This window comes from Pituophis catenifer, unplaced genomic scaffold (genome assembly GCF_029215685.1).
Source record: "Pituophis catenifer annectens isolate HBS135680 unplaced genomic scaffold, rPitCat1.0.hap2 SCAF_7, whole genome shotgun sequence".
Classification (NCBI taxonomy): Eukaryota; Metazoa; Chordata; class Lepidosauria; order Squamata; family Colubridae; genus Pituophis; species Pituophis catenifer.
In genome coordinates, this window is record NW_027256887.1 from 25,736,426 (window position 1) to 25,760,838 (window position 24,413).

General features: G+C 37.7%; 1 protein-coding gene across 3 annotated transcripts in view; it reads right to left on the reverse strand.

Annotated features, from left to right (window-relative positions):
* ST7 (suppression of tumorigenicity 7) overlaps positions 1–24,413 on the reverse strand; it is a 145,574-nt gene that overhangs the window by 88,205 nt on the left and 32,956 nt on the right. Inside the window, exon 1 of one of the 3 annotated variants that reach the window (XM_070947647.1) lies at positions 12,246–12,288. The exons of the other annotated variants lie outside the window; for them this stretch is intronic. Within the exon in view, the coding sequence (XP_070803748.1) occupies positions 12,246–12,267 (22 nt within the window). The 5' untranslated portion in view covers positions 12,268–12,288. Of the gene's footprint in view, positions 1–12,245; positions 12,289–24,413 lie in introns of those variants that run through there. 3 annotated transcript variants of the gene reach the window in all.

A 24,413-nucleotide genomic window follows, 5' to 3' on the forward strand; every position in this document is an offset into this window, starting at 1 on the left:
CAAGATAGTTGTCCCCAAATTGTTTCCCCCACATTGTCTGTGTTGAGGCAGTTTCCAGAATTAGCCATGTAGCTGGAAATTATAGGAGTTTCAATACATGGAACATGTAAAGTCAGACAAAGGTGCTTTATGAGATGAAGCATTTAGTAATGGTCATTTTTTATTGTTTTTCACCCTTCAGTTTTGTTTTGTTTTTAGAAAAATGTAGTTACTTACTACTATTTTGAAGGCTACTCATTTCCAAAGGCAATGAGCAGCTAACAATCAAAAGCATAAAATAACAGTTGTAAGTTTTTCAATATCTGTATACTTGGGTGTTGGTGATTCTTCAAATGCTATCCAAAAGACTTCTCAAGAATTCAGTTTTATAAATGAAACAAAAGTTTTAGAACAGAAAAAAAATTGTAATAAGATTGCTACAGGATTTAGAAAAGCAAGTTTTCTAAATCAAGCTCAGCTCAAGATCATAATTAATTAATTATCTCTCTCACACACACACACATTAATTATCTATCTTTCTGTGTGTATATGTGTATTTTTTCTCAAAGATAGCTTGGCTAATTTGGTAAAAAAAAAAGTTAACGAAGTACAAATGCAAAGAAAAATAAAAGTAGAACATATAAAATTAAACCAGAAGGACAGTAAACTGTTATTGTATTATTACCGGTAATCCTTGACTGATGACTATTCAGTGACCTTTCAAAGTTATGATAGTGCTGAAAAAAATGGACTTAAGATCCGTGTCTGATGTTACAACCATTGCAGTGTCACGTGATCAAAATGTGAGCATTGCAACAGCCATAATGGGTGCACTAATTGGAGAATTGCAGGCGCCCCATCCTTGCAGTGCTTTGGAAAACCTCATTCTCCGATTTGTGTGCACCATTCCTTTTCCAAATACCTCATCTTACACAGACAAAATGTATATTTAAAAAAGACTTAGAAACAAAGCTAGCCATATACTTTATCAGTATACTTATGAAATCCCGAATGACTTGATTGGAGCAAAGGAATTTACCATGCAAAGCTTCAATTTCCTATAATTATAGGGACCACACCTTGAAGCTATTTCTACATTCACAGAAATAGGAACACTTACATTCTTGTTTTATCAATCAAGTGTTGAACTTTTGTAGCTCTGCTTTCATTTTGTTTCCTTTCTGTTCTACTGGAAGGATATTATTTTCTTCTAAATAATCTTGGAGGTTGTCCACTATTATGTCTATGAGTAATTTAAACATTGTAGGCAAGCATATTATCAGCCAATAGTTTCCTGCTGTTATCCCTTTCACTGGGTCTTTTGAATCATATTTGTTTTGCCAGTTATTAACTAGTCACTGATGTCTTCTTTATGAAATACTTCATTGTCGTTTAGCTATAATTGGATGCAAGCTATCATGTATTTGAGCCAAAAGTCATGCAATTGATCATTTGCAGGAGATATCCAGTTTTTAATTCTTGCTTCTAGATTTTAACCATTACTGTTCTTAATATAAGGTCGTTCATTTGATTTTTTACTAAATCCACCTTCAAATTCCTTTTCCATTCAGCATTTTTATCATAGTCTTTTTGAGTTTCCCATAGATTTTTTCCAAAACTAGATTGTTTCCTTTTGGTTTGGTTTTACTTTTTCAGAATTTCTATTGCCATTTATTCTTTGGTAGAACCACCTCTGGTCTGATTGAAATAGCTATTTTGCATAAATTGGCTAATTCGTGCCACATAGCAATCAATCTTCCCAGATTTTTTGTTATTTGTTGCTTTAAGATTTCAAATTTTTCTGCTGGTAGCCAATATTTATTATTAGCCTTGCCTTATCCTTGCATTCTTTAAACACTTTCATATTTTTAAATTACTTGCACCTGATCTTAATTTTTTTTTATTTTGGCCTCCAGTCTGATCTTCTACTTTAGGATTGAATATAATTTTGCTTTTGCTTTTCTAATTTGTATATCTAGTTCATCTATAACCACCACAACTGTACTATAGGTAAGCTGATTGGTCTGTTCAATTGATGTTATTTTAACTATTGAAAGCACTTTAGTCATAACTTTCACTCTAGATGCCAGGCAGTGGTGGGTTGCCCCCGGTTCGCACCGGTTCTATAGAACCGATAGTAAAACTGGCGGGAGGCTCCGCCCACCAACCCCAACGTCATCAAAATGCTTCTGCGCACAGCCTATTGTGAACCGGTAGTAAAGGTAAGTAGAACCCACCCCTAATGCCAGGTCTTTTTTGTGCACTACTTTCAATATTGGCAGTCTTTTGCTTGTCTATTGATATTTCTGCATATGCCATAATCTTCGTTTTTAATTCTTCTTGTCAGGGGGCCAGTTCATGGATTGTTTCTGTGATGATCTGTATTGGTTATGTTATTACATCTTCTAAATTATAGTTTGTGTGGTCATGCCAGTTGCCTCCTTTATATTGCCAATTCTTTATATTGCCAATTCTGATTTTTTTTCTATTATAATATTCTATTATTGTTTTTACAATTATAGCTTCAATTTAAATTTAACTCATTTTTATGCCTATGTATCAATCCTGGTTACATCTGGTTGTTCTCCACATTGTCTTTGTTATATCTTTTACCATCAATGTCAAAATAATTTTTAACAATATTCTAATCTCCTATTCTAATTATTTACGTTATAATTTTATCACAATTCTTAAATTCGAGTTCAATACAACTCCATTTTGTTACAGTTTATAAAGCACAATTCTATCTGTATCTTAGTTCCTTGACCCTTTTTATCAAATCTTAATATCTTGAACTTTATCGTTTGTCTTTGATTTTATCCCACTTATCATCTGTTACACATTTCATATTACAGCTTTATCAGAAAAAAAACATGCTTTATTTAAGTTAATTTCCAACATAATCTCCTCCATACCTCTCTCTATTTGTTTAGCTATTTTCTAGCATATTATGGTTGGCTGATTCCCAGCATAACCTCCTCCAGAGCACCAACTATTTCCCTCCAACTCTCCTCCTATTGTTTGGCTGATTTCCAGCATTTTATTGGCTGGTTTCCAGCATATTATGTTTGACTGATTTCCAGCATAGTCTCCTCCATCTCTCCTACAATTGTTTGGCTGATTTCCAGCATTTTAATTAATTTCCAACTCATTTTCTCCAAAACTCAAACTCTTATCTAGTTGGCACCCATCATCTCTTATTTTAACTTTCTCTGCAATATAGTTATCTATTTCATGTCAGTTTCCCAACATACTCTTTCAAATTAATTCTCAATATATTTCATAATAATCCTCATTTCCAACATATATTAAATTATATCACAATTTATCGCTAAGATCTGTGTACCTTATGGTTTCATTCAATAGAATATTAATCAATCATATTCACCAGTCTAGCGTTTGTTTACAAATTAAAATTAAGACATATTACAACAAGCAATAAATTTTCTTAAGGTTCTCTCATATTGGTATATATTCTTCTTTATGCATATTCTTTCAAGTTAATTTTCAGTATATTTCCTAATGTTAATCATTTCTAGCTTACGTTGAATTAAATCACAATTTCTAACTGAAGTCTATGTGTTTTATAATTACATCCAATAAAACCTTAATCAATCACATTTACCAATCTAAATTTGTTTATAATTAAGGTTAATACGTATTACAACCAAAAAATTTTTTTCTTGGGATTTGTTACTCCAGAGGCCCTCCTATTTTTATTCAAAAATCTTTTATATATTTAAGTTTTTAAACATTACATTTCAATTTTATCTGTTTTATTTCTTCCTTTTCCTGTCTGTCCATAAATATCCCACTTAAAAATCCATGTATCCAAGTTGAAAACTCTGTATGTCACTTTAATGCTTTGAAAATCTGCTCCATATATAGTACATTAACTTCCTGTTTTTTATTCTTGCGCCACACCTTTTTCTTGCTAGGCCAGTTAGTTTCAATTCTAGTAAATCCAGAGTGTTTCTTCTTTCTTCTTTTTAAAATCACCCAGCGACAGAACAGGAATCTCCAAAATCCTTAAGTTAATTTCAAAATAATCCAAAGTAAAACTTCATTTAAATGTTTCTTTTCCAAATAGAAGGGAAGTCTCTTTAATCCACAATCCACTTAGTCACTGCAGACTCCATAGCTACAATGTAGCCGTTCATCTGCCTTTCTTCATTAACTTTCCAAAGTTGTTGACTCCCAAGAAAAAAAGCAAAAAAAAACCTATTCCTCCAATCCATTCCTATTAGAAAAATAGGGAAAATAAAATCCAATTTTCTAATTCATTAAAAGCCAATTCTTCCAAATGAATTATATTAAAAAATTCTAACATGGGTCATTTATTTCCAATTAATTATTCCGTGTCAAATTTTCAAGCCCCAAAGTTCTCTAGCCGCTTTTTAAATTTTGGGTTATTTTTAAAAAAATACAATTCCGTTGTTTCTTGCCTGGGTTGGTGTCACTCACCCGGCTTCGAAAAACTCTTCCTTTCCTCTTCTCTCCTGCACATTCTTTTCACGGTCCGCTGCGGTTTTGCGGCAGCCGCCATGGCTGCCTACCCCCACCGCCGACTTCGAGGATTCCCTCTGGCTTCCGAGGAACTTGCCTGTTCCTCTAAGCCTTCCGAGGTGCTCCTCGTCTCCCCCTATCCCTACGAGACAGGGTTGGTCCGAAGATCGATCGGTGGTTTGTCAGTCGGGGTTTCCGCGGGCTTGTTAGAGCCCGCCATAGCCCCGACTGTAGCGCCGTGGCACCAGACCGGAAGTCCCCAAATCTGGATAAATTCTTTTTCACTGTTCAAACATTCATTTTAAGTATTCCAGCTTTGTTGGTTCCAATTTACAATATGAGGCCATCGTGATACAATTTTAAAACACAATATACTTTTGCTTGTTTGTAGTTGTTCTTCCAGTAAGCCTAGAGAGCTAGGTCCTGGTTGCCCAGCCATACCTCCTGAGCCCAGTTGTCACTTGTTGACAGATGCCCAGAAACTCTAGCATCTCTTGTGGTCCTTGTTCACTCAATGTACCAAACCGGTATAGGATTTTCCCCCCCGGTTTTCTCACTATATTAAATGAGTTGATACATACACTTAGTCTGACCCTCTGCTAAGAATTGTCTGGCATGGGTGACCTTTCTAGTAGAATACACTACAGCCAGCATAGGTCACAACCTCTTTGGAGCATCCCAACCGCTTTGGAGCAGCCCACTCTCACAAAAAGGAGGGTTACATGGGGACATTTGTTTCACTATTATTAATATTTTATGAATGATTTTAAAATGCATACTAAACATTAATAAAAATGAATAAATAAATAAAAATGAAAGAACCAGATCAAAGATACCAATGTAACAATATGTTTCTGCTCAGAGTCCCCACATGTCAGAAACCAGAAGAGCAGCTGCCCGCTGCACATGCGCACACCAGGAACATTATCTTCCGGTTTCCCACCTGGTCTTCTGGTTTCTGGCATGCATGTGTGCATGAAGACCAGTTGGCCAGTGCGCATGCTGGAAACTAGAATATCATCTTCCCGGTGCGCGCATGTGCACCGGGCAGCTGCTCTTCCGGTTTCTGACCGGCGTGCCAGAACCCAGAAGAGCAACAGGTGACAGCTCGCATGCCCAGAGAGATGGCTCTGCGTGCCACTTCCGGGCCATAGGTTCACCATCATGGCTATAGAGCTTAATGTTGCTAGATATAGAATAGTTTATGTTATCCCAGCCTCATCCCCAACATATTGTGTAAGATCTTGGTAACACTCCCTGGTTCATTTCACTGAACAGTATATATCAGTTAATCACACTACCCATATATATAACATTTTTTTCTCTATTTTGAAGATCTAATAATATTCTTTCTTTTGTACTAGAAGTTTAAGACCAAAAATTGAAGCTTATAGATTATGCAGGTGACAAAGTCAGAATGAATAAAAATTTGCACATCAACCCAAGAAAAGCTGCTGCAGAATATCTGACTACCTCTTTAATCCTTGAACAATGCCATTAAAAAAATACATTACATGGGGAGTGAAAAAGACCCCTCTGTAGACAGACTTAATGAATTTTGGGAACACAAATGAACTAGTTATACTTGTTTATTTACTTTTTAAAAAGATGCAAATGAAATGGAAATGCCTCATTTTCAGAGTTGCTGAGAATAGTGCAAGGGCACATGCTGCCACACAGATTGTATTCAAGTATATTGCTACCGTCCCAGCTGAATGACTATCAGTATTAAGTGCTGGGCAGGCTAAAACAAAAGATCACCAAGCCATTCTTATTCTTCTTTCTGATTTGGCAGTTTCAGTCTTTTAAATGCAGCTCCCAATTTAGTCTGAAGCAGTATACTACACAGATCATATTGTACAAGAGTCTATGGTACTGGGCTCATGCCAGTAATTTTCTGCATAGATTGTTAATAGAAGATGGTTCAGCCATCTGAGAAAAAGACAAAAATGTGAGGCTATGTAATTAAGGATTTGAGTTAAGAAAACAGTACATCTAAAGACTGCTATGGTATGGGGAAAATAGAAAACTAAAAACTGAAACATTCAATAAGCAAAGAAGTACAAAGCAATATGACATATAGTATTACAGGTTGCATAAAAAGAAACTTGAATGCTTCACCTTCATGTACATTATTATTTCATCTTCATACTACATTAATATGTATGCTCTGGAGATACATTCCCCTCCCCCAAAAAACTCTATTGCATTGAGTAAATGACAGTTTTACCTTTACAATAAAACCTAATCTACTCCAAAAATAAGTCATTGACACTCATAGAGTTATATCCCATATATTCCTTATATTTTCATTCAATTATCAATTTGATATTAGTGGAAATAGTAGGTTGTCGATATTACTAGATTTCATCCAATTATTCTTTGATGTATTTGTTAAGTCCCAAGTGCCATTCAGTATAGGTAGCTATATTGTTAAAGCTAACCATGGATGAACGTGGTTAGCACTGAGATGACAAATCATGGCTAAATACTAAGCATAATTTCCACTGGTCTTTTAAGCCATACAGAAGTTTGTGCCTTTCCTTTTCCAGATGATCTTGTCAGTACAGAAAATTAGAAGGGTTGATTGGTGTTTCAAGCAACATTTAGTTCCTTTTCCAGCTTCGCTTCTTTCAGTCTTGTTTGCGTTTCTAATTCAAAGGTACAGAAAGTGTTGCTCAAGGGCACACTTATTTTATGGCAACAACCACATGCTGAGCAAAAGTAGACCTACTTTGGAAATGGGATAGGATGTTTTAAAGAGATAAACTGAATGTGTTATGATTCTGAAAGATTTCAAACTTTTGTCCCAAAAAGCAGGTTTACATATTTGGGATTACCCACTTTGACCTGTGTTTGGAGCTCAACTTTATAAACTAGTGCCTAGATTGCTATATTAGAGTGCTGTATAACTTGATATAATCTCACATACTCTTTATGGTGCATTGCACCGGTCTTATGCTCTTACTCCTTCTTTTAGAGTCTTACTTTATGTCTGTACGTCTGTATGTATGTGTGTTTAGTTTTTTTTTTAACATATCTTTTATATAGACTAGCTTTTTAGAATACTTTTTAGTTTTCAATGTTTACTCTTGATGCACTCTAGCATGCAATAAAGATTTGATGACCCACTCTGAGGCTGTCAAAGGTGTATGCTAACATATTGGCTGACCCACAACCGTACCGTGAGGCTTCTCTTAGCCAATATTAGAACTAGAAATGGGCATTGATTCAAGGATTTGATAAGTATGCTTATTGCAAGAATTAGAAAAGCTGTAAGAGAAGCATTCCAACTGTACGACCCAAGCCCTATTTATAGAAAATAGATTATTTTTTCTTTCGTCTGTGTGGCATCATGAGCTTAGAACATTGCACTTTGGATAGAAGGAGTGATTATATTTATGTAAAGTTCCTATAACAGGCTTTATCTTCTTTAGTTGTTGTTATTTTATGGATATAAGGTGAATAGAGGTTTGTAATGATAGTTATTTTAAAAGAAAATATAGCCTTTCATAATTGAAGAATGTTAGAAAATACTATACACATGGGGAAACTACTGCAATATGAAAACAGTGAGTTGCTTGCATTCTGCTAATTAAAAAGGATATTCATCGTCCAGCATAACCTTCTTGTTCTTGTTCAAGAACAGCCCATCTACCTTTTGCAAATGAAGTATTCTCAAAGCAGAGCCTTCATCCTGTTATCAGCATGGTTCTGAGACAGTCTGAAGTTGGATGAAGGTAATCTAGCAAAAAAGTGGTACTGTCCATGGAAACTGGAAGAAAATCCCCCCCGAGAATATTTTAGTGCCCCTGAAGAAGTCTTTTGAGAGTGACCATCTGAATTTCAGTCTACGTATTGGAAGACTGTTTCCCTATCCAGCTGCAGAGCTACAAGTATATATCACAATGGCCATTTCTGCTTTGGTTGCAGGAAAGAGCAGAACCTCACCCAGCAACTTATATTTATCTCCAAAATATTGGTCTTGTGGAAGATCTTCTTGCTGGTAAGCTCCAGGAAACATGTAGCTACACTGACTGAACATCAAACAGTATTTTGAAGTAGTAATATGATGTTGCAGCAATCAACAAATCATACTGCCTATCAGCATCAAGGAACTGGCAGTAAGAGAAAGAAGAAAGGTAATACTGGAACAGGATGCCTTTGGATCTGGCAAAGCATCTACTTTAATGCATCCCCTAATGACAATTGCATTTCCTTGCATCCCAAGGGAATGCAAGCCTCATCAGAAAAAAATATATTCTTTCCAATGACTAGCAATGATTTCTAAGAGTCATAAACTATCAGGTGCAATTAACCAGATCCACACGTGAAAGGTTCAAGTTGATTACTTTATTGTGTTTTACCTGTAATAGAAGAATCTCCCAGACTGCTTTCCTTCCCTTGGAAACAAACAGATAAGGTTCCATGGAACTTGGGGAGGATGGGTGGTGGTGGTCAGGCCTAGATCTCTTGCAGCTGTGCAAGGACTCAAAGCTAATTCCCAGCTTGATTCCTCCTCCTTGCCTGGCTGGGAGTTTTCTGACATAAACTAATCTTTTATCTGAATATATTAAGGCTTGAATCTGGGGCATTTTACAGGCATCACCTTTTTCATATAGCTATGTTAGGCCCCTAGATTTCCATGCTTAATAATTGCTTCCTGAATTGAGCCATCTAAGATGGCAGTATATTCTGACAGTAAGCCATATTTATACAAAATGGAATCCTCATTGTGAACTGATTTTTTAAAGGAATGCAAAATATTAAAAAGCCCTTAGAAAGACTACTTTTAAGGAAGAACCCTAACATTATATCTTTACACATTTTTGCAATCCTATGCAGCTATTTGTCTGTTCATGCATAGAAGTTATGGTGGCAAATGGTTTGCATGTAAGCCTCTTTCCCCTATGCCCATGATATGGTTGCTTAGAAAGATATTTGTATGGATAGACTGAAGTTCTGTACTGCCTAGCTTTTATGGTTTTAAGCAGCATCAGGATAGAAGGACAATAGAAATATCTTTCATATCTATTCTAAACATAGCTCTGAGAGGAATTTAAAAGGATTTTAAACTACAACTAATGTTAAGAAAAGAGTAACTCACATAATGTAATTACACTAATGGAAAGCTCTGTGAAATATATTTGCAGAAAAGTTTTTTTTTAAATATTACTAAGCCAGACGGCAGTAGCTTCTTATTTCCTTACTGAAGATTTGAATATCTCCTGGTAGAAGACTCTCACTAACCCATAGTTCTTCCCTATTTCTTACCGCAAAAATGGATCTCCTCAAAATGCTGACAACAGATTTCCATGAAGAATTTTGGAAGAGTTGCATCTATGCTGGTTGCCTTCTCAAAACAGTATTGGATTCACCCTTCATTCAGCAGATTTCATCAAATTTTGAATAGTAATTTCCATATTGATGGTGCAAAAGATGGAAGAAATTCTGAAATAATGTGGGGATAAGAATTCAAAAATTGGGTAGAATAGACCAGGCGTCCTCAACCCCCGGTCCATGGATTGGCAGCGTTCACAGCACGCCAACAACTGGGCCACACCAACAAGCAAAACCCTGTTTGCGGGATGCAGGCAACAGACAAAACCACACCCCCACCGGTCCATGGAAGAACCTTTCTCCACTGAGCCAGTCCCTGGTGCCCAAAAGGTTGGGGGCCGCAGAAATAGACAACCTGAAAGTGCTTCCTACCAAAATCAGTAAGGTCAACACATGAGTGGGGTTTGACATAAGAAGCAAGGCCATTCCAAAAAAATGGGAAGATTTGGGCTAAAAGAAAAGACCAAGGAAGGAATGACTTATCTTATAATGGATAAAGACTAACAGTCTTTTGGAACACTTTTCAAAGTAACATACTACTGAAAAATGCCACTAAATCAGTGTTATGTTTCCTTTAAATTGTAATTCATCATTTCCACATGGAGTGAACAGAACCTCGCATACCGCAAACCTCAGGTTTTCAACACAGTTAAGTGCAAATGTATGGCTGCCTGCAGCTAATGATATATAAAAAGGAAAATGAAAAAACCTTGCAAATCTCTCTATGATCAGTTGTGATGGTGTTAATATCTGAGCTGAAATGTTACTACAATTGAATAAAATAGCATTTAACTCCGCCTAATTTTCTGTTTCTGGAATTCTCAAGAACAATGCTTTTTATTTGTTGCTTTTAATAAAAGAAACTATACATTTTATAAAATAAATAGTTCTTCTTGATTGTATCACATACTCTTTTAAAATAGAACTTTCATTAATCTGGATGTCATAGTAACAAAGGCTTGCCCAGCTGTTACTAGAATAGCAGTCGGTTAAGCAGCACATTGACAATCCACTAAATAGTTCAGTAAACAATGAGAAAATCCTTTATGCTGTGGACAATTTATTAGATATCCCTACTCATCATTAGCCATAATTACAGAATATATCCTTAATACAAAGATTGCAATAATAGTCCAGGTTTATTTCCTTTTTCTTTTGGAACTACTTAGGAGGATTCTTATAAATTACATTGCCCAGATATTTAGGGAAGTGCCATTTCATGAGATTAAAAGCATTTACGGTTTTATTTCCAATATCATCTGTTAAATGTATTAAAAAAGCAAGCATCAATTTAAATTAAATGATGACATGGATGAAACATTTCTAGGGGAAGAGAAAGGAAGAGACCTCTAACAATGTACAGGCAATGATGCATTTTGTTCTGCCTTGACCTTGAGCAGGCATTGTGTTACAAAGAGTGGGAAGCTAAATCAAAAGAACCAATTAGCCCTTTGAAACCATTGTTTTTAAAGTGTCAGATTTCCTAAAATGTTATTGCTCTGAATGATCTATAATCTCTGTAATCTCGTCAGATTAACTAGAAAGGAAAATAAACTGATTCCCATGTCATAAACATTTACATCATGAAAGGTTAAGTAATTCTTTTTGAAGAATTCCATAGTATCTAATTATTATTTTTATGTTTGTTAATAGCCTCATTGGCTATTAATGTTCCCTGGCTCTTATATATCCATGTTATCATCAATAATGTTATTAGGAATGAACACTCAACACAATCATCTCTTATTTTAGATTTCTCCCCAAAAATTCTTTAAAGAGGAAACAAATCCATCCAGTTTTCCGAGTTAGGCATCCATACTGCCTCTGCTACATCAGATGGAGCTTGCAAATTTCTGTATGCCACAAACGACTGGCATTATCTTCCTCTTACTGTATCCCAAATGTTTGCCCTTTCCACCCCACCCCATCACATCAGTAAATCAAGCTAAAACAAAGCATCCCTCCCCCAAGAAATGCCCATTCTTACATAGCACAAAGCTACACTCTTTTGTTAAATTAAATACATCCTAATTTTCCAGCATATAATCCATCAGTCTTTCAAACACCTTCATTAATGCACCTTTAGAAATGACTATACTGCCATAATGTGTGAGAGAGAGAGCATCTCAAAGATACACCGATATCCATACAGGTTGAACATCTTCAAGAGCAATCCCAGTTTTTTTTTTCAAGTAGCCTGGATTCGGCAGCGTCCCTATCCATTCTACCATGCCTTGCAGCCAGTGTCAAAGACATGCATAGAGAAAGCTGGGTAAAACCTTCCCCCATTTCTTAAACTAGAATAACATATTCCGTGGCTGTTATTCAGCATACCAGATAGTTGTTGCCTATGGATCGAAACCACAGAGCAAGTTCTGTTCCAAAACAGAAATACAAAGTCAGGCATCCCATTTACTTACATGACGACTCAGTGCCAAACATGGCTGGCTCCAGATGCTTCAAAGGATGGGTTATGAGGGAGAGAGATAGAGGGAATCTATAAGAGAAGGGATGAGACTGCTACACAGCAGGAATCATGAAGCCAGACAATGCAGTTCCCACAGCTATCCAAGTGGCAGATTTTATGTCGTCCCAAGCTTCGCTTTACAGACAGCCTTTCTTGTTGCCCTTAAAGCAAAAATCTTCACGGTAGCAACAGAAAGATTTTTTTAAAAATCAGGAGTATTGATTTTAAAATCCAGAAGACAAGGAATAGTCTGTCTCTCTTCTGTTGAGCAGGGAAACAGAAATAGATAGCAGAGACTATATACTGCAATCCACAACCCCTGCTCTCAGTAAGACAATAGCATAGCTTATGCATACACTGGATGACGTCAGAATACTGCAAAGACTGACTGCTGTTAATCACGGGCTCAGAGGGAGACTGAATAGAGCACCGCAATTCAAATGGGAATTCTTTTGTCACAAAATACAGAAGACAAAGAACCACATATATTTTGCATTCTTGCAAAGAAAGGAAGGAAGAAAGGAAGAAAGACCCACTCCATAAAGGGCATTGCTGCTGGTGAATTTCAAACGTATTTGTTCTGCTACAGCAAGTACTGCTTGTGAGTGAAATCCATTCACCACAATATTAAAAACAAAAATACTCAGTTCAGAATGATGTTCAATAAATATCTTGTAGCTGATTGCTTTTATCAAGAATGATAAAAGCAATAATCCAAGGCCTATTCTTTATTCAGAACCCAAACTAACAAATTATCAACCAAACTATAAAAAGATATTTATCTATTTATTCTATGTGTATCTATGTAACTCAATGGACTAACTGTATCTATTTACACTAAATGTATGTATGCAGGTTTAATACTGATGGGGGGGGGATTTAACTGAAAGCCCACTGATTGAATGTGGCCTCAAGCCAATTTTGTCTAATTGCCTCACAAAGGCACAGAGAATCTGTATCCTTCCAGATGTTCCTAAGAAATCCTAATACACCCTTGCTAAATTGAGCAATGATGAAGAATGCCAAGAGCTGTAGTTCAGAAACATGCTTTGTAACTGTAGAACCCTGTTTTATTTTGCATATATTGCATATATGGCTATTCTGCCTTAGGAGAAAATAGAGGTGACCATATTTGCCTTATAGAAGCTTCTTCTATTTCTCCTTCCAAAAAAAGGGCTGACTTATTCGTTTCCTCTCCTATTCTTGCTCCAATTGTTCTCTGAACAGCTAAAAACAGGGTTGTGTAGTCCTCTCTTTTGCAGTTGCGAAGTCTGCCTTTCTTTCACATCTTGGTAAATAGAATCAGTAAAATATTGCTGTTAATACTTTCCCACCTCCATTGTTAATTTATCTTAATTCTGTTATTATCATGTGTACTTAAGCAAAATATTTATAGTTTGTTCATTTCCATTAAACAGGGAATGCAGAAATACAAATAACTGTCTGTATAAATACCAATAAACTGAATGTGATCTGGGATTCATCAATATGGAGACAGACTGTACAAAGGCTCACAGAAAACTATTACAACTGCACTTAATTTTGTTCTTTCTTTATTAAACTATCATAATGAAAAATAAAGAAAACTTAGTAAGAAAACCTTTAAGTAAGAGCCAGTTTGGTCTAGTGCAGTGATGGCTAACCTTTTTGCCATCGCGTGCCAGGAGAGGGGGGTGCGGGGGAGGGTCGCACGCGCATGTGCCCATGCGCATGTGTGCGCAACCCCCTCCCCCTCCCCCCCGCTCCTAGCACATGATGGCCTGGTAGGCCTGTTTTTCTTTCTTACCTGGTTCCAGATCCTCTCTGTGTATCTGGGAATGGCGAAAACAGCCTTTCCCACTCCCTTGGAGGCCCTATGGAGGCTCAAAGGCCCAATTTCCCCACTCCCAAGGGACAGGAAGTGACTTTTTTCCTGTCCCCAGCCTCCAGAACCTCTCTAGGAGTCTCTAGGAGCTTCTCTAGGAGTCTGTAGGAGCCTCTCTAGGAGTCTCTGGAGGATCTGGAGTCAGGTAAGAAAAAAAAACGGGCCTTCCCCACCCCCCCAGGCCCTCCAGAGGCAGGAAATAGCCTGTTTCCCTACTTCTGGTGGGCCCAGAAGGCCCGAAAATCAGCTGGCCGGCATGCGCATGCGCCCCAGAGCTGAGCTGGCATGCCCACTAATATGGCTACGCGTGCCACCTGTGGCACGTGTGCCATAGGTTCGCCATCACGGGTCTAGTGGTTAAGATACTGGCTTACAAACTAGAAGACTGTAAATTCTAATCCTGTCTTGGGCATGAAAGCCAGCTGAGTGACTTTGGGCCAGTCACTCTCTCTCAGCCAATTCACCTCCCCGGATTATTCTTGTTGTACGGAAAATAGGAGAAGGAAGGAATATTAGGTGTGTTTGATCTGGAGCTCTGTTATTGGCTGCAGAGGCCTTTCCTGAAGGCCTCTGACAGCGAAACAGAGGCTGGGGGTAACGTGTGCAAGCGGCACAAGTGGCTGCAGAAAAAGTGGCCTGGCAAGGCAAAGCAGGTGTGGGGTGTGTGAGCCCTGGTAAATAGGGCAGCTCCACTCTCCCATCCCCACCCTAGCTTAATTTTTACCCATGCGCCTTGCCTCGCCCCACCCCCTGCACCCCAGACTGAGCGGTCTTAATTAGGGCTTATTTGGGGGGCAGGCCTTATATTAGGCACATGTGTAAAAATCAAGCTAGGACTTACTTTCGGGGTACGTCGTATTTTTTTTTTTTTGTCTCTGATAAGTATTGTCACTGCATAAGCTTAGTTTTTGTATATTTTATGCAATTTGGCATCTTTTTTACATCATAGTTACTTTTGAATAGTAATATAGGTCAGCATCATCTTTATATCTGCTCTTATACAGTTTTCTATTGGAGGTTCTCTAAACTGCTCCTCATATTTTTATTTCTTCCATGTGAGAGGAAGGACTGTGGCTTACATTCCTTTCTGTCCCATCACATTTTAGGGATTCTTCTTTTTCCTTATTTGGTCCTTTAACCAGGAATCTGGAGTGTGGGTGACAGAGAAAAGAAATGATAATGTGGATAATTGAAAGATATGTGAAATAAAGCAACAATTGAAAAATAGAGAAAAGAAGAGCTGAGGAATGAAAAGAGAAAGAATAGGTATAAGAAACTCAGGGCAACAAAAAAGAGTTAGCATAAGGTTCAATGATCATCTACATTTCTGTAGTCTAGTAGATGCCATCTGACAGGCATAATTAATCAACTATGTCCAGCAGGACACTAGTACCTTTAGAAGAATCCAGCATGGCTTAAGATGGTATACCAAGTCTAAATGGGATAAAGCCAAAATGGACTAGAAATAGCGGGTCACAGAAAACCCAGCTTGAGACAAAAACCACTGAGTCACCACCAATACAACAGACAAGGTGCAACCACAGTAATTGAGGTCACACAGATTATGGGCAATCTGAGCTGGAAAGGACTGAGTAAAATATAAGCATAATTTTATTAGAAATGTTATTGGAAATAAGCAAATCTAGAAGGAATCAATGTTTCATTTTAAAACAATATGTGGCAAGAAATAATAAGAGCCATCATGGAGATATTTCACAGTTTCTGGCAAATAAATATATGCATTGGGGGGCAGTCTAGTATAGTGGTTAAGTATCAGGCCAAAACCTGGGACACCGGAAGTTCTAGTTCTGCCATAGGCACAAAGGCAGCTGAGTGATCTTGGGCCAGTCATTTTCTCTCAGTCCGAGGAAGTAGACAATGACAAAACCACTTCTGAAATCTTGCCAAAAAAACCTACAGGGACTCGTCGAGGCAGTTTCTGAGAATCGGACATGATTAATGAAGAAAAAAATGCACACATATCTCTTTATATATTCCCATTATCAATTTAAATTCTGGTTATGATTCCATCCCTACAGAAAGAATCTAGTGGGATGTGTTTCATCCATAGATTGGTGGTTACTTGGCTTAGTTAGAAAGTTACATGAAACGGTTATACAAGTTAATGGTAGTTGTGGCTACCTCATTGCAAATATGTTGATTCAGAAAGAAACAAAGCAGGGTTGTACTCTTGGCCTTTTCTTTTCAATATCTAGATGAAATCAGTGATCACCACTTTAGTGAAAGAATAATTCCACAATTAAAAATAGATAGCTGTCTGCAGTTCTCTATCCTGATGATAAAGTCATTGTGTCCCCAACTCAGATTTCAGCACTTTCCTGTAAGGAAGAAAGGCTCACAGTAAAGTATTCTATAACCAAAATCATAGTTTTCTCAAAGGGATTCAAATATTTCAAATATCAAATAACAATACAGAACAGGTTTTATTCTTTAAATATCCTGAAATAGCTTTGCAACCCTCTGGAATTTCGCATGAACAAATTAAATCTATTTTTGAAAAGGCCCATATTAGCGCTAAGGACCGTTTTTATTTCATATATAAAGGCAAGAATATATCCATAAATATACTTTCTAAAGCTAAATTCATCTCTCAGATGGGTCTTAGGTATATGCATATAATAACTTAAAAGAATTTTGATATTATTAAGTCCAGATTGCTAAGGGTGCTGTTCTGAGTACTTTGCTGAATTTTGTGTACAATACTTTAATCAGAAATAGGAATGATACTACTGAAATTTAGGATCCACGTGTTTAGGCCCAGTCTTTACTTTTCAAGCAGTTCCATAGCTGCCATGATCCTTCTTGGTAACTTGACATTTTTTTTAGAAAGCCAGAATTTAGAAACTGTTTGGCTTCTCGTGCAAAGCTCTCTGGCCATAGGGCTATCAAGCTGCAATCCAGCAGCAGGTGTTTGACAAAGCTTTTGTACGTCAATTGGACAAGGACGAATTAGTAATCAATATTGGCAGGATATAAACATAAAATCCTTCATGTCAGCAAATAACAGAATCAATATTAATTGTACAAGGCCCTGTAGAACTTTTTCCCAAAGCACTTTACTGCCTTGCTCTAGGAGGTATCAGAAGAAAGGAAAACAATTACTCTCCTGCAGTGTGGACCTGCCCGTGATCTGGAGGAACCTGAGATTTTAGGCATGGATTCCTTCAATGACTCTTCTACAGCAGGGGTCCCCAACCGCTGGCCTGTGGATTAGCACCAGTCCGCAGCATGTCAGAAACTGAGCTGCACAAACAAGCGAAGCCCCATCCACGGTATGTAAGCAGCACATGAAACCATGCCCCCTCTAGCCCATGGAAAAACCTCTCTACACAAAAATGGTCCCTGGTGACCAAAAGTTGGGGGCCGCTGTTCTACAGCAACTTGCTCATGACCTGCCAGGACACTGCAACCGTCATAAATAGGAACCATTTGCCAAGCAACTGAATTTTGATCATGTGACCATGGGGATGCAGCAATGGTCGTAAGTGTGAAAAACGGTCATAAGTCTCTTTTTTCAGTGCCATTGTAACTTAGAACAATCACTAAATGAACTGATGTAAGTCAAGGACTACCTGCACAACAGCACTGAAAAAAGGGTCTTATGACTGTTTTTCACACAATTGTTGCAGCATCTCCATGGTCACACGATCAAAATTCAGATGCTTGGCAACTGGTTTATATTTATGACGGTTGCAGTGTCCTGGGGTCATGCGATTCCCTTTTGCGACCTTCTGACAAGCAGAGTCAATGAGGTAGCCAGATTCACTTAACAACTATGCTAGTAACTTAACAACTCCAGTTATTCATGTTCTTTTTTTTTCAAAAAAAAGTGTTTGATTATACTTTTTATGGGATTAATCTATTTCCTACAAAGTAAGCCTGATTTCACTATCCAAATCTTTTAAGGCTACAAGGCCAGAAGTAACAGAATTGATTATCTTTCTTATCATTAAGAAGCGCAGATTGATTGAATCTATCTCTTTATCATTGAGGAGTTGAGAGAAGGACACTATTAATATTAAGTTTTTTATTTTTTATTTTATACATCTCATTGTGTGGATGGTGTGATACCTGGGTATCATACATTTCAATACAAATAAACATAACATTATTATTCCTGATAATACATTCAATTTTCATTTTTCATCTTTTTAACACAAAGCTTTTACTATCGTCCTTCAGTTCTAAAACTTTCTCCTACTTCTTCCATACATTGTAACATTTTAATATCTAGTTTTACTATTATTCCCCTCTTATTTCTATCTCTATTTTAACTTTTTTTTCCTCCCCCATGTCACTCTAATATTCAAAGACATGATCTTTCCTTCTTTCATTATTCAATATCTCAGTATACCCTTCTGGTACCAGTCACAATCATTCCAACATTTAATATACATCTATTCATATTCCTATTCTTTCCAATCCTTCAATCCTTATATTTCTACTATGAATACACGTTTTCATTAAAATATATTCTTTCTTTTCTAATCTCAAATTGTTTAATTTTAGTTTCCACCATTAATCACATTTTTATATCTATTTGATAGTATGCTCACATAACTTCTAGTTATCTAATTTACAAGGTAATTTTCCAACTTATATAATACTTACATTGATATACAATATTAATATATATTCAAAGGTAATTTTAAACTCCTTTATCCCCTTTTATCCATCATCTCTTGCCCATTCCAAATTTGTAATCTTGTTTTTTTAAACTTGCTTCCCATGTTCTTTTTTTAAGCCTTTTACTCCATCTATTTCAAAATTTTGTTCTATGTGCTCTAAATTTTCCCCTCCCTCTACCTTTTCCCACTGACTAATTTCAAAACTATCTATTCCATGCCCCTTCTCTTTCCCCCAATTCTCCTCCTGCTTTTCCCATTTCCTCTTTAAAAATTTTACAATGTTTCCCTCCTGTTTTAAATTTTTAATCATTATTAATTTTAGTGATATCTCTTCCTTGTTGTTATCTTTGTATTGTTGATTCTTCCAGTCTTCTTTCTCATTTTTTTCTTCTAGCAGCTCCATTCATCCTCCAGTGTCCAAGTTTTTACTCATTATCTCTTGCATTATATTTTCCAGTCTTTGATCTATACAATCAAACAATTGATCCATGTGGTCTAATATTTCCTTAGTATTTCGAGACAGCTCCATTCTGTTTAGCTTGTAAGACTTCCAGATCACAGTTCTCAATATTTCATCAATACACAGTCTATTCAATTTTATTACACCAGGAAGTTTTCCACACATCTTCAATCTTTTGTTTGTTCAGTAAAATTCAAGGGTCTCTTATTTAAATTTCCAGTGGTCTTAAGATAGAAGCCTGTCCAGCAGATGATTTCAGTCTTTTTAAATATTTATTTCCAAATTTGCACAGATCACCTTTCATCAGCAGATGGCGCTCTCACTTCACTCTACTCCAGCCTCTTTCCCATGTTGTTAAAAAGTCCAATTTCAATCATTTTGAATTGTAAACCCAATAAATGTGCAATAATAATAAAAAAGAAGTTTTCGGGTTATAGTTCCAGCATTTTAAAAATGCCTTCTCCACATCACGTCTTTTCTCTTTGACACCTCGCAAACTGAAAACAATGACAAACTACCCGGATGAAGGGAGGGGGGAAGGGTGAACATGGGCATGGATGATGAAAAAAGGGATAGGGACCACGAATAGGGCTATCCCTCATTCGCTCAAGTTGCGTTGCCCTTGACAGATCTATTACGCACCAAAATTCTATCAAACCCAAACCAGGATAAGTGCTGAATTGGTCTCCTGTATGCCAAAAGGCTTTCGATTGCCTAAAGCAACTATTTGCCAGGGAGCCTGTCCTCAAACACCCTGATATGTCGAAACCTTTCGTTATACAGGCTGATGCTAGTGACGTGGCAATCGGAGCAATACTCCTGCAACAGAACACAAAAAACAACTTTCAGCCATGTGCTTATACATCACACGAATTCACATCAGCTGAACGAAACTGGGCCACATGGGAAAAAGAGGCGTTTGCTGTAAAGTGGGCACTACAAACATGGAGACACCTATTGGAAGGCGGTGAAAAACCTTTTCAGGTCTGGACAGACCATAAGAATCTGGAAGCACTCCAAACGCCCTGTAAATTATCTACAAAACAGGTTAGGTGGGCATAATATTTCCAACGGTTTAATTTTGTATTCAAATATGTCCCAGAAGGACGAAATTTCCTAGCTGATGCCTTATCTCGTATGCCCCAGTACAACAGTAAATGGGACGGGGTAATGCAGGCTCTAATGCCACCCACACAAACAGGAACCCGAGTAGTGGATAAACAATTGAAACAGGAATGGCTAATGGCATTAAAGAAAGAACTAGAGACTGATACCTGGTTGATAACCAATCGGTCAGAAGTATCACAGCGAGATGAACTAGCATGGCGGGGTGACCGACTTTATGTTCCTGCGTCCTTGAGAATCAGAATACTAAAACAATGCCATGATGTTTAAACAGCAGGACATTTTGGGTTTTTAAAAACACTACACTTGACCAGACGACAGTTCTGGTGGCCTAGAATGCGTGCTGAAATTGAGAAATATGAAATTATTATTTCAAAATAATTATGAGGTATTGTGGCGAGAGATACAAAAGGATATGGAGATCTGGAAAAAACTGCAGCTGTCGTTGCTTGGAAGAATAGCAGCAGTTAAGATGAATGTTTTGCCTAGATTTCTCTTTTTGTTCCAAATGATTCCGGTGCTTAAAAGTGATAAGCAATTGAGAGAATGGCAAAATGGACTGAATAAGTTTGTCTGGAATGAGAAAAAGCTGAGAGTGAAACTGAAAATTATGCAAGATGTTCCAGAAAGGGGAGGCCTTAAACTTCCAAACCTACAATTGTATTATGAAGCAGCAGCTTTGACGCAAGCAAGTGACTGGTTTGGAAGGATAAAGACTGGAATATTGAACCTAGAAAGTCATGATCTTGAATTTGGTTGGCATGCATATTTATTCTATGAGAACAAAGTGAATAAAGTATTCAAAAGCCACATACTTAGGAACTCTTTGATGAGAGTTTGGAAGAAGCACCAATTCAAATGGGATTACAAAATACCGTTATGGCTGGATCTTGGTCATATCATGTGGAATACAAATATAATGTCACTCGGGGGGGGGGTTATACAAAGAAGTTCTTTTTATGGATGGGGGCAGATGGCAACTAAAGACATTAGAAATACTGTTGGAAGAAGGGATTAATTTAACTTGGTTACAGTATAATCAACTTCAACTAAGATGGAAAGAAGATCAAAAAACTGGTATAATGATGCATGAAGAAGAATTGGTTAGACATATAAAAGAGAAAGGTCCAATGCATATTAAGAGGGTTTATAATGTCTTGTTAGAAAGAGATTCGGAAAATGAACTGGTTAAAGATTGTATGATAAAATGGGCACAAAATTTTGCAGAACCAGTGATGTTGGAAACATGGGAAAAAATATGGGTCCAGAATGTTAAATTTACACAGTCGCAGAATTTGAGGGAAAATTTTTATAAAATGTTTTATAGGTGGCATTTAGATCCTAAGAAACTATCATGTATGTATCCTAATGTTCAACCAAAATGCTGGAGGTGTGATTGCTTAGATGCCACATATTATCATATGTGGTGGACTTGTAAGAAAGTGAAGGCTTTTTGGATAAAAATTTGGTGGGTTATGCAAAATGTTTTGAAGAAAAAACTTCAGTTTTCTCCACAACTGTTTTTATTGGGTATAGTTAAGGGTTTTACATTGGGTGAAACAAAGCTGATATTGCATATGGTGACAGCAGCGAGATTATTGATAGGTCAATACTGGAAAAATGATGCTATGCCCACTATTGAAGAATGGACTTTGAAGATGGCCAGTTTTGCAGAGATGGCGAAGATTTCAGCATATCTAAAAGACCGAACTCAAGAGACTTATGTATGGGAGTGGAAAAAGTGGATAGATTATGTGCAGAATAAATATCAAACCAGGAAATATCAGATAGCTTTTAGCTGAATGTATTATGTAGGGATAGATTAATTTGAGTTTTATGAAGGTATAAATAGTATGCAGGGGGTGGAGGGGATTAAGTTTCATAAAATGTATTTTTGATTAGGATTTTATTTTGTGGAAGTCTTGGGGGGAAAAGGGGAGGGTTAGGGAGGGTTTGGGGAGGGAAAAGGGGAGGGTTAGGGAGGGTTTGGGGGGGAAATTGGGGAGAAAATGTATTTGTAAAACTTTTCAAATAATAAAAAAGAGAAATATGTTCGTGGGTGTCCTATCTGTGCAACCTCCAAACCCAGACCAGGGAAACCTCTTGGCTTATTACAATCAGTAGCTGAACCCAGTAGGCTATGGGAAGAAATCACCATGGATTTCATCATGGAACTACCAAACAGCAAAGGACACACAATAATATGGACTGTGTTTGATTTATTTTCTAAGCAGGCACATTTCATTCCATGTAAGGGCTTGCCATCAGCGCAATGCTTAGCAAAATTATTTGTTCACCATATATACCGATTACATGGAATGCCTAAGTGTGTCATATCGGATGGGGGGTACAATTTACCACCAAGTTTTGGAGGGAATTTCTACGTTACATCGGATCAACTCAGGGCTTAAGTTCTGCCTTCCACCCTAACACAAACGGAGCCGTTGAACGTGCCAATGCTATGGTGGAACGCTATTTACGATCCTATGTTTCGTATCAACAGGATGACTGGTATGACCTTTTACCATTCGCAGAAACAGCATACAATAATTCAGTTCATCGGAGTACAGGGTATACACCATTCAAGATAGTCACAGGGAAAGAGTACCCAACTATTCCAGACCTGGATATCTGAAAACCAGATTCCACCTCACCATCCGACTGGATAGAGAGCATTCAAATTATCTGGCCCCATGTGAAAAAAGCATTAGATAAGGCAGCCAAGGAAAACAAACATCAGACAAACAAAAGGAGGGAGGATTGTCCACCGTTCCGGGTTGGAGATCAGGTGTACTTATCTACAAAGTACCTACGGTTACGAATATCTAGTAAAAATCTAGGTCCCAAATATATAGGCCCATTTACCATACAGAAAATAATAAATCCAGTCACAGTGGCATTAAAACTGCCTCCTCTCTTGGGTAAGATACATCCAGTCTTTCATTATATCTTATTGAAGCCAGTAACAAACTCCCGTGACCCCAATACATGTCCTGGACCTATATCAGGCGAACAGTACGAGATCAAGTAGATCACTGATTCTCGATATTACAAAGGGAAGATTAGATACCTTATCCAATGGAAGGGATATCCAGATGCAGATGCATCCCGGGTATGTGTAGAGGATATCAATGCCCCTAGATTATTACAAAGGTTCCACAGGGTATATCCCCAGAAACTGGGTGGCCCATTGGCCAAACACTAACATGTTTTTTCTTCTCATTCATAGGCAGACTCCTGGTAGGGGGGCCTGTCGAGTGTCAAGCAACCCATGACACCTCGCGAACTGACAACAATGACAAACTACCCGGATGAAGGGAGGGGGGAAGGGTGAACACGGGCACTGGTGACGGAAAAAGGGATAGGGACCACGAATACGGCTATCCATCACTGGTGATGGGTGTAGAGGGATCGTGTGGGGATTAAGACCAGCAAACGGAGGTTGCGAGGAGAGATCGGTGAACAGAGGTGTGGAGGAATGGTGACATCATAATCCGGAGACCAGGCTGCTCCCGGCAGCGGCAGATACGAACGTCCCTTCAGCTGGAAATGATTCGAAAACCACAGCGTACTGATTAAAAGGCGCTGAGTAGCAGATGCTCTCAGTGCCAACTTTAGTCGCATTACCGCCGCAATCCGGTGGTAAGTAGGAGCTGTCGTGTACACGCAAATAAACCAGGATTAATTCACCGAGCTTAGGCTGTGTGTATTCCCTTTAAGCTTGCACTGGCAGCCTAGCGTTGTTCTGCCCCAGCTCCGGATTCCCAAAGATACACACCAACGGTCCTTATCAAATTTATTAAGTAGCAAGAATAAACCAAAGTCCAGCAAAGATTGGCAACCAGCCCAGAAAACAAGATATGATAAGATCATTTCCAAAAATGCTCTGATGATAATTACAAGTTGTTTCCAGCAAGAAACTTACTAAAGGTGTGTGACTTAAATAGGCTAAGGGAGTGGCCAATTATCCTCAACTCTTACTCTCAAGGAGACCTCCTCCTCCTGAGTAGCCACTCCTGCCTT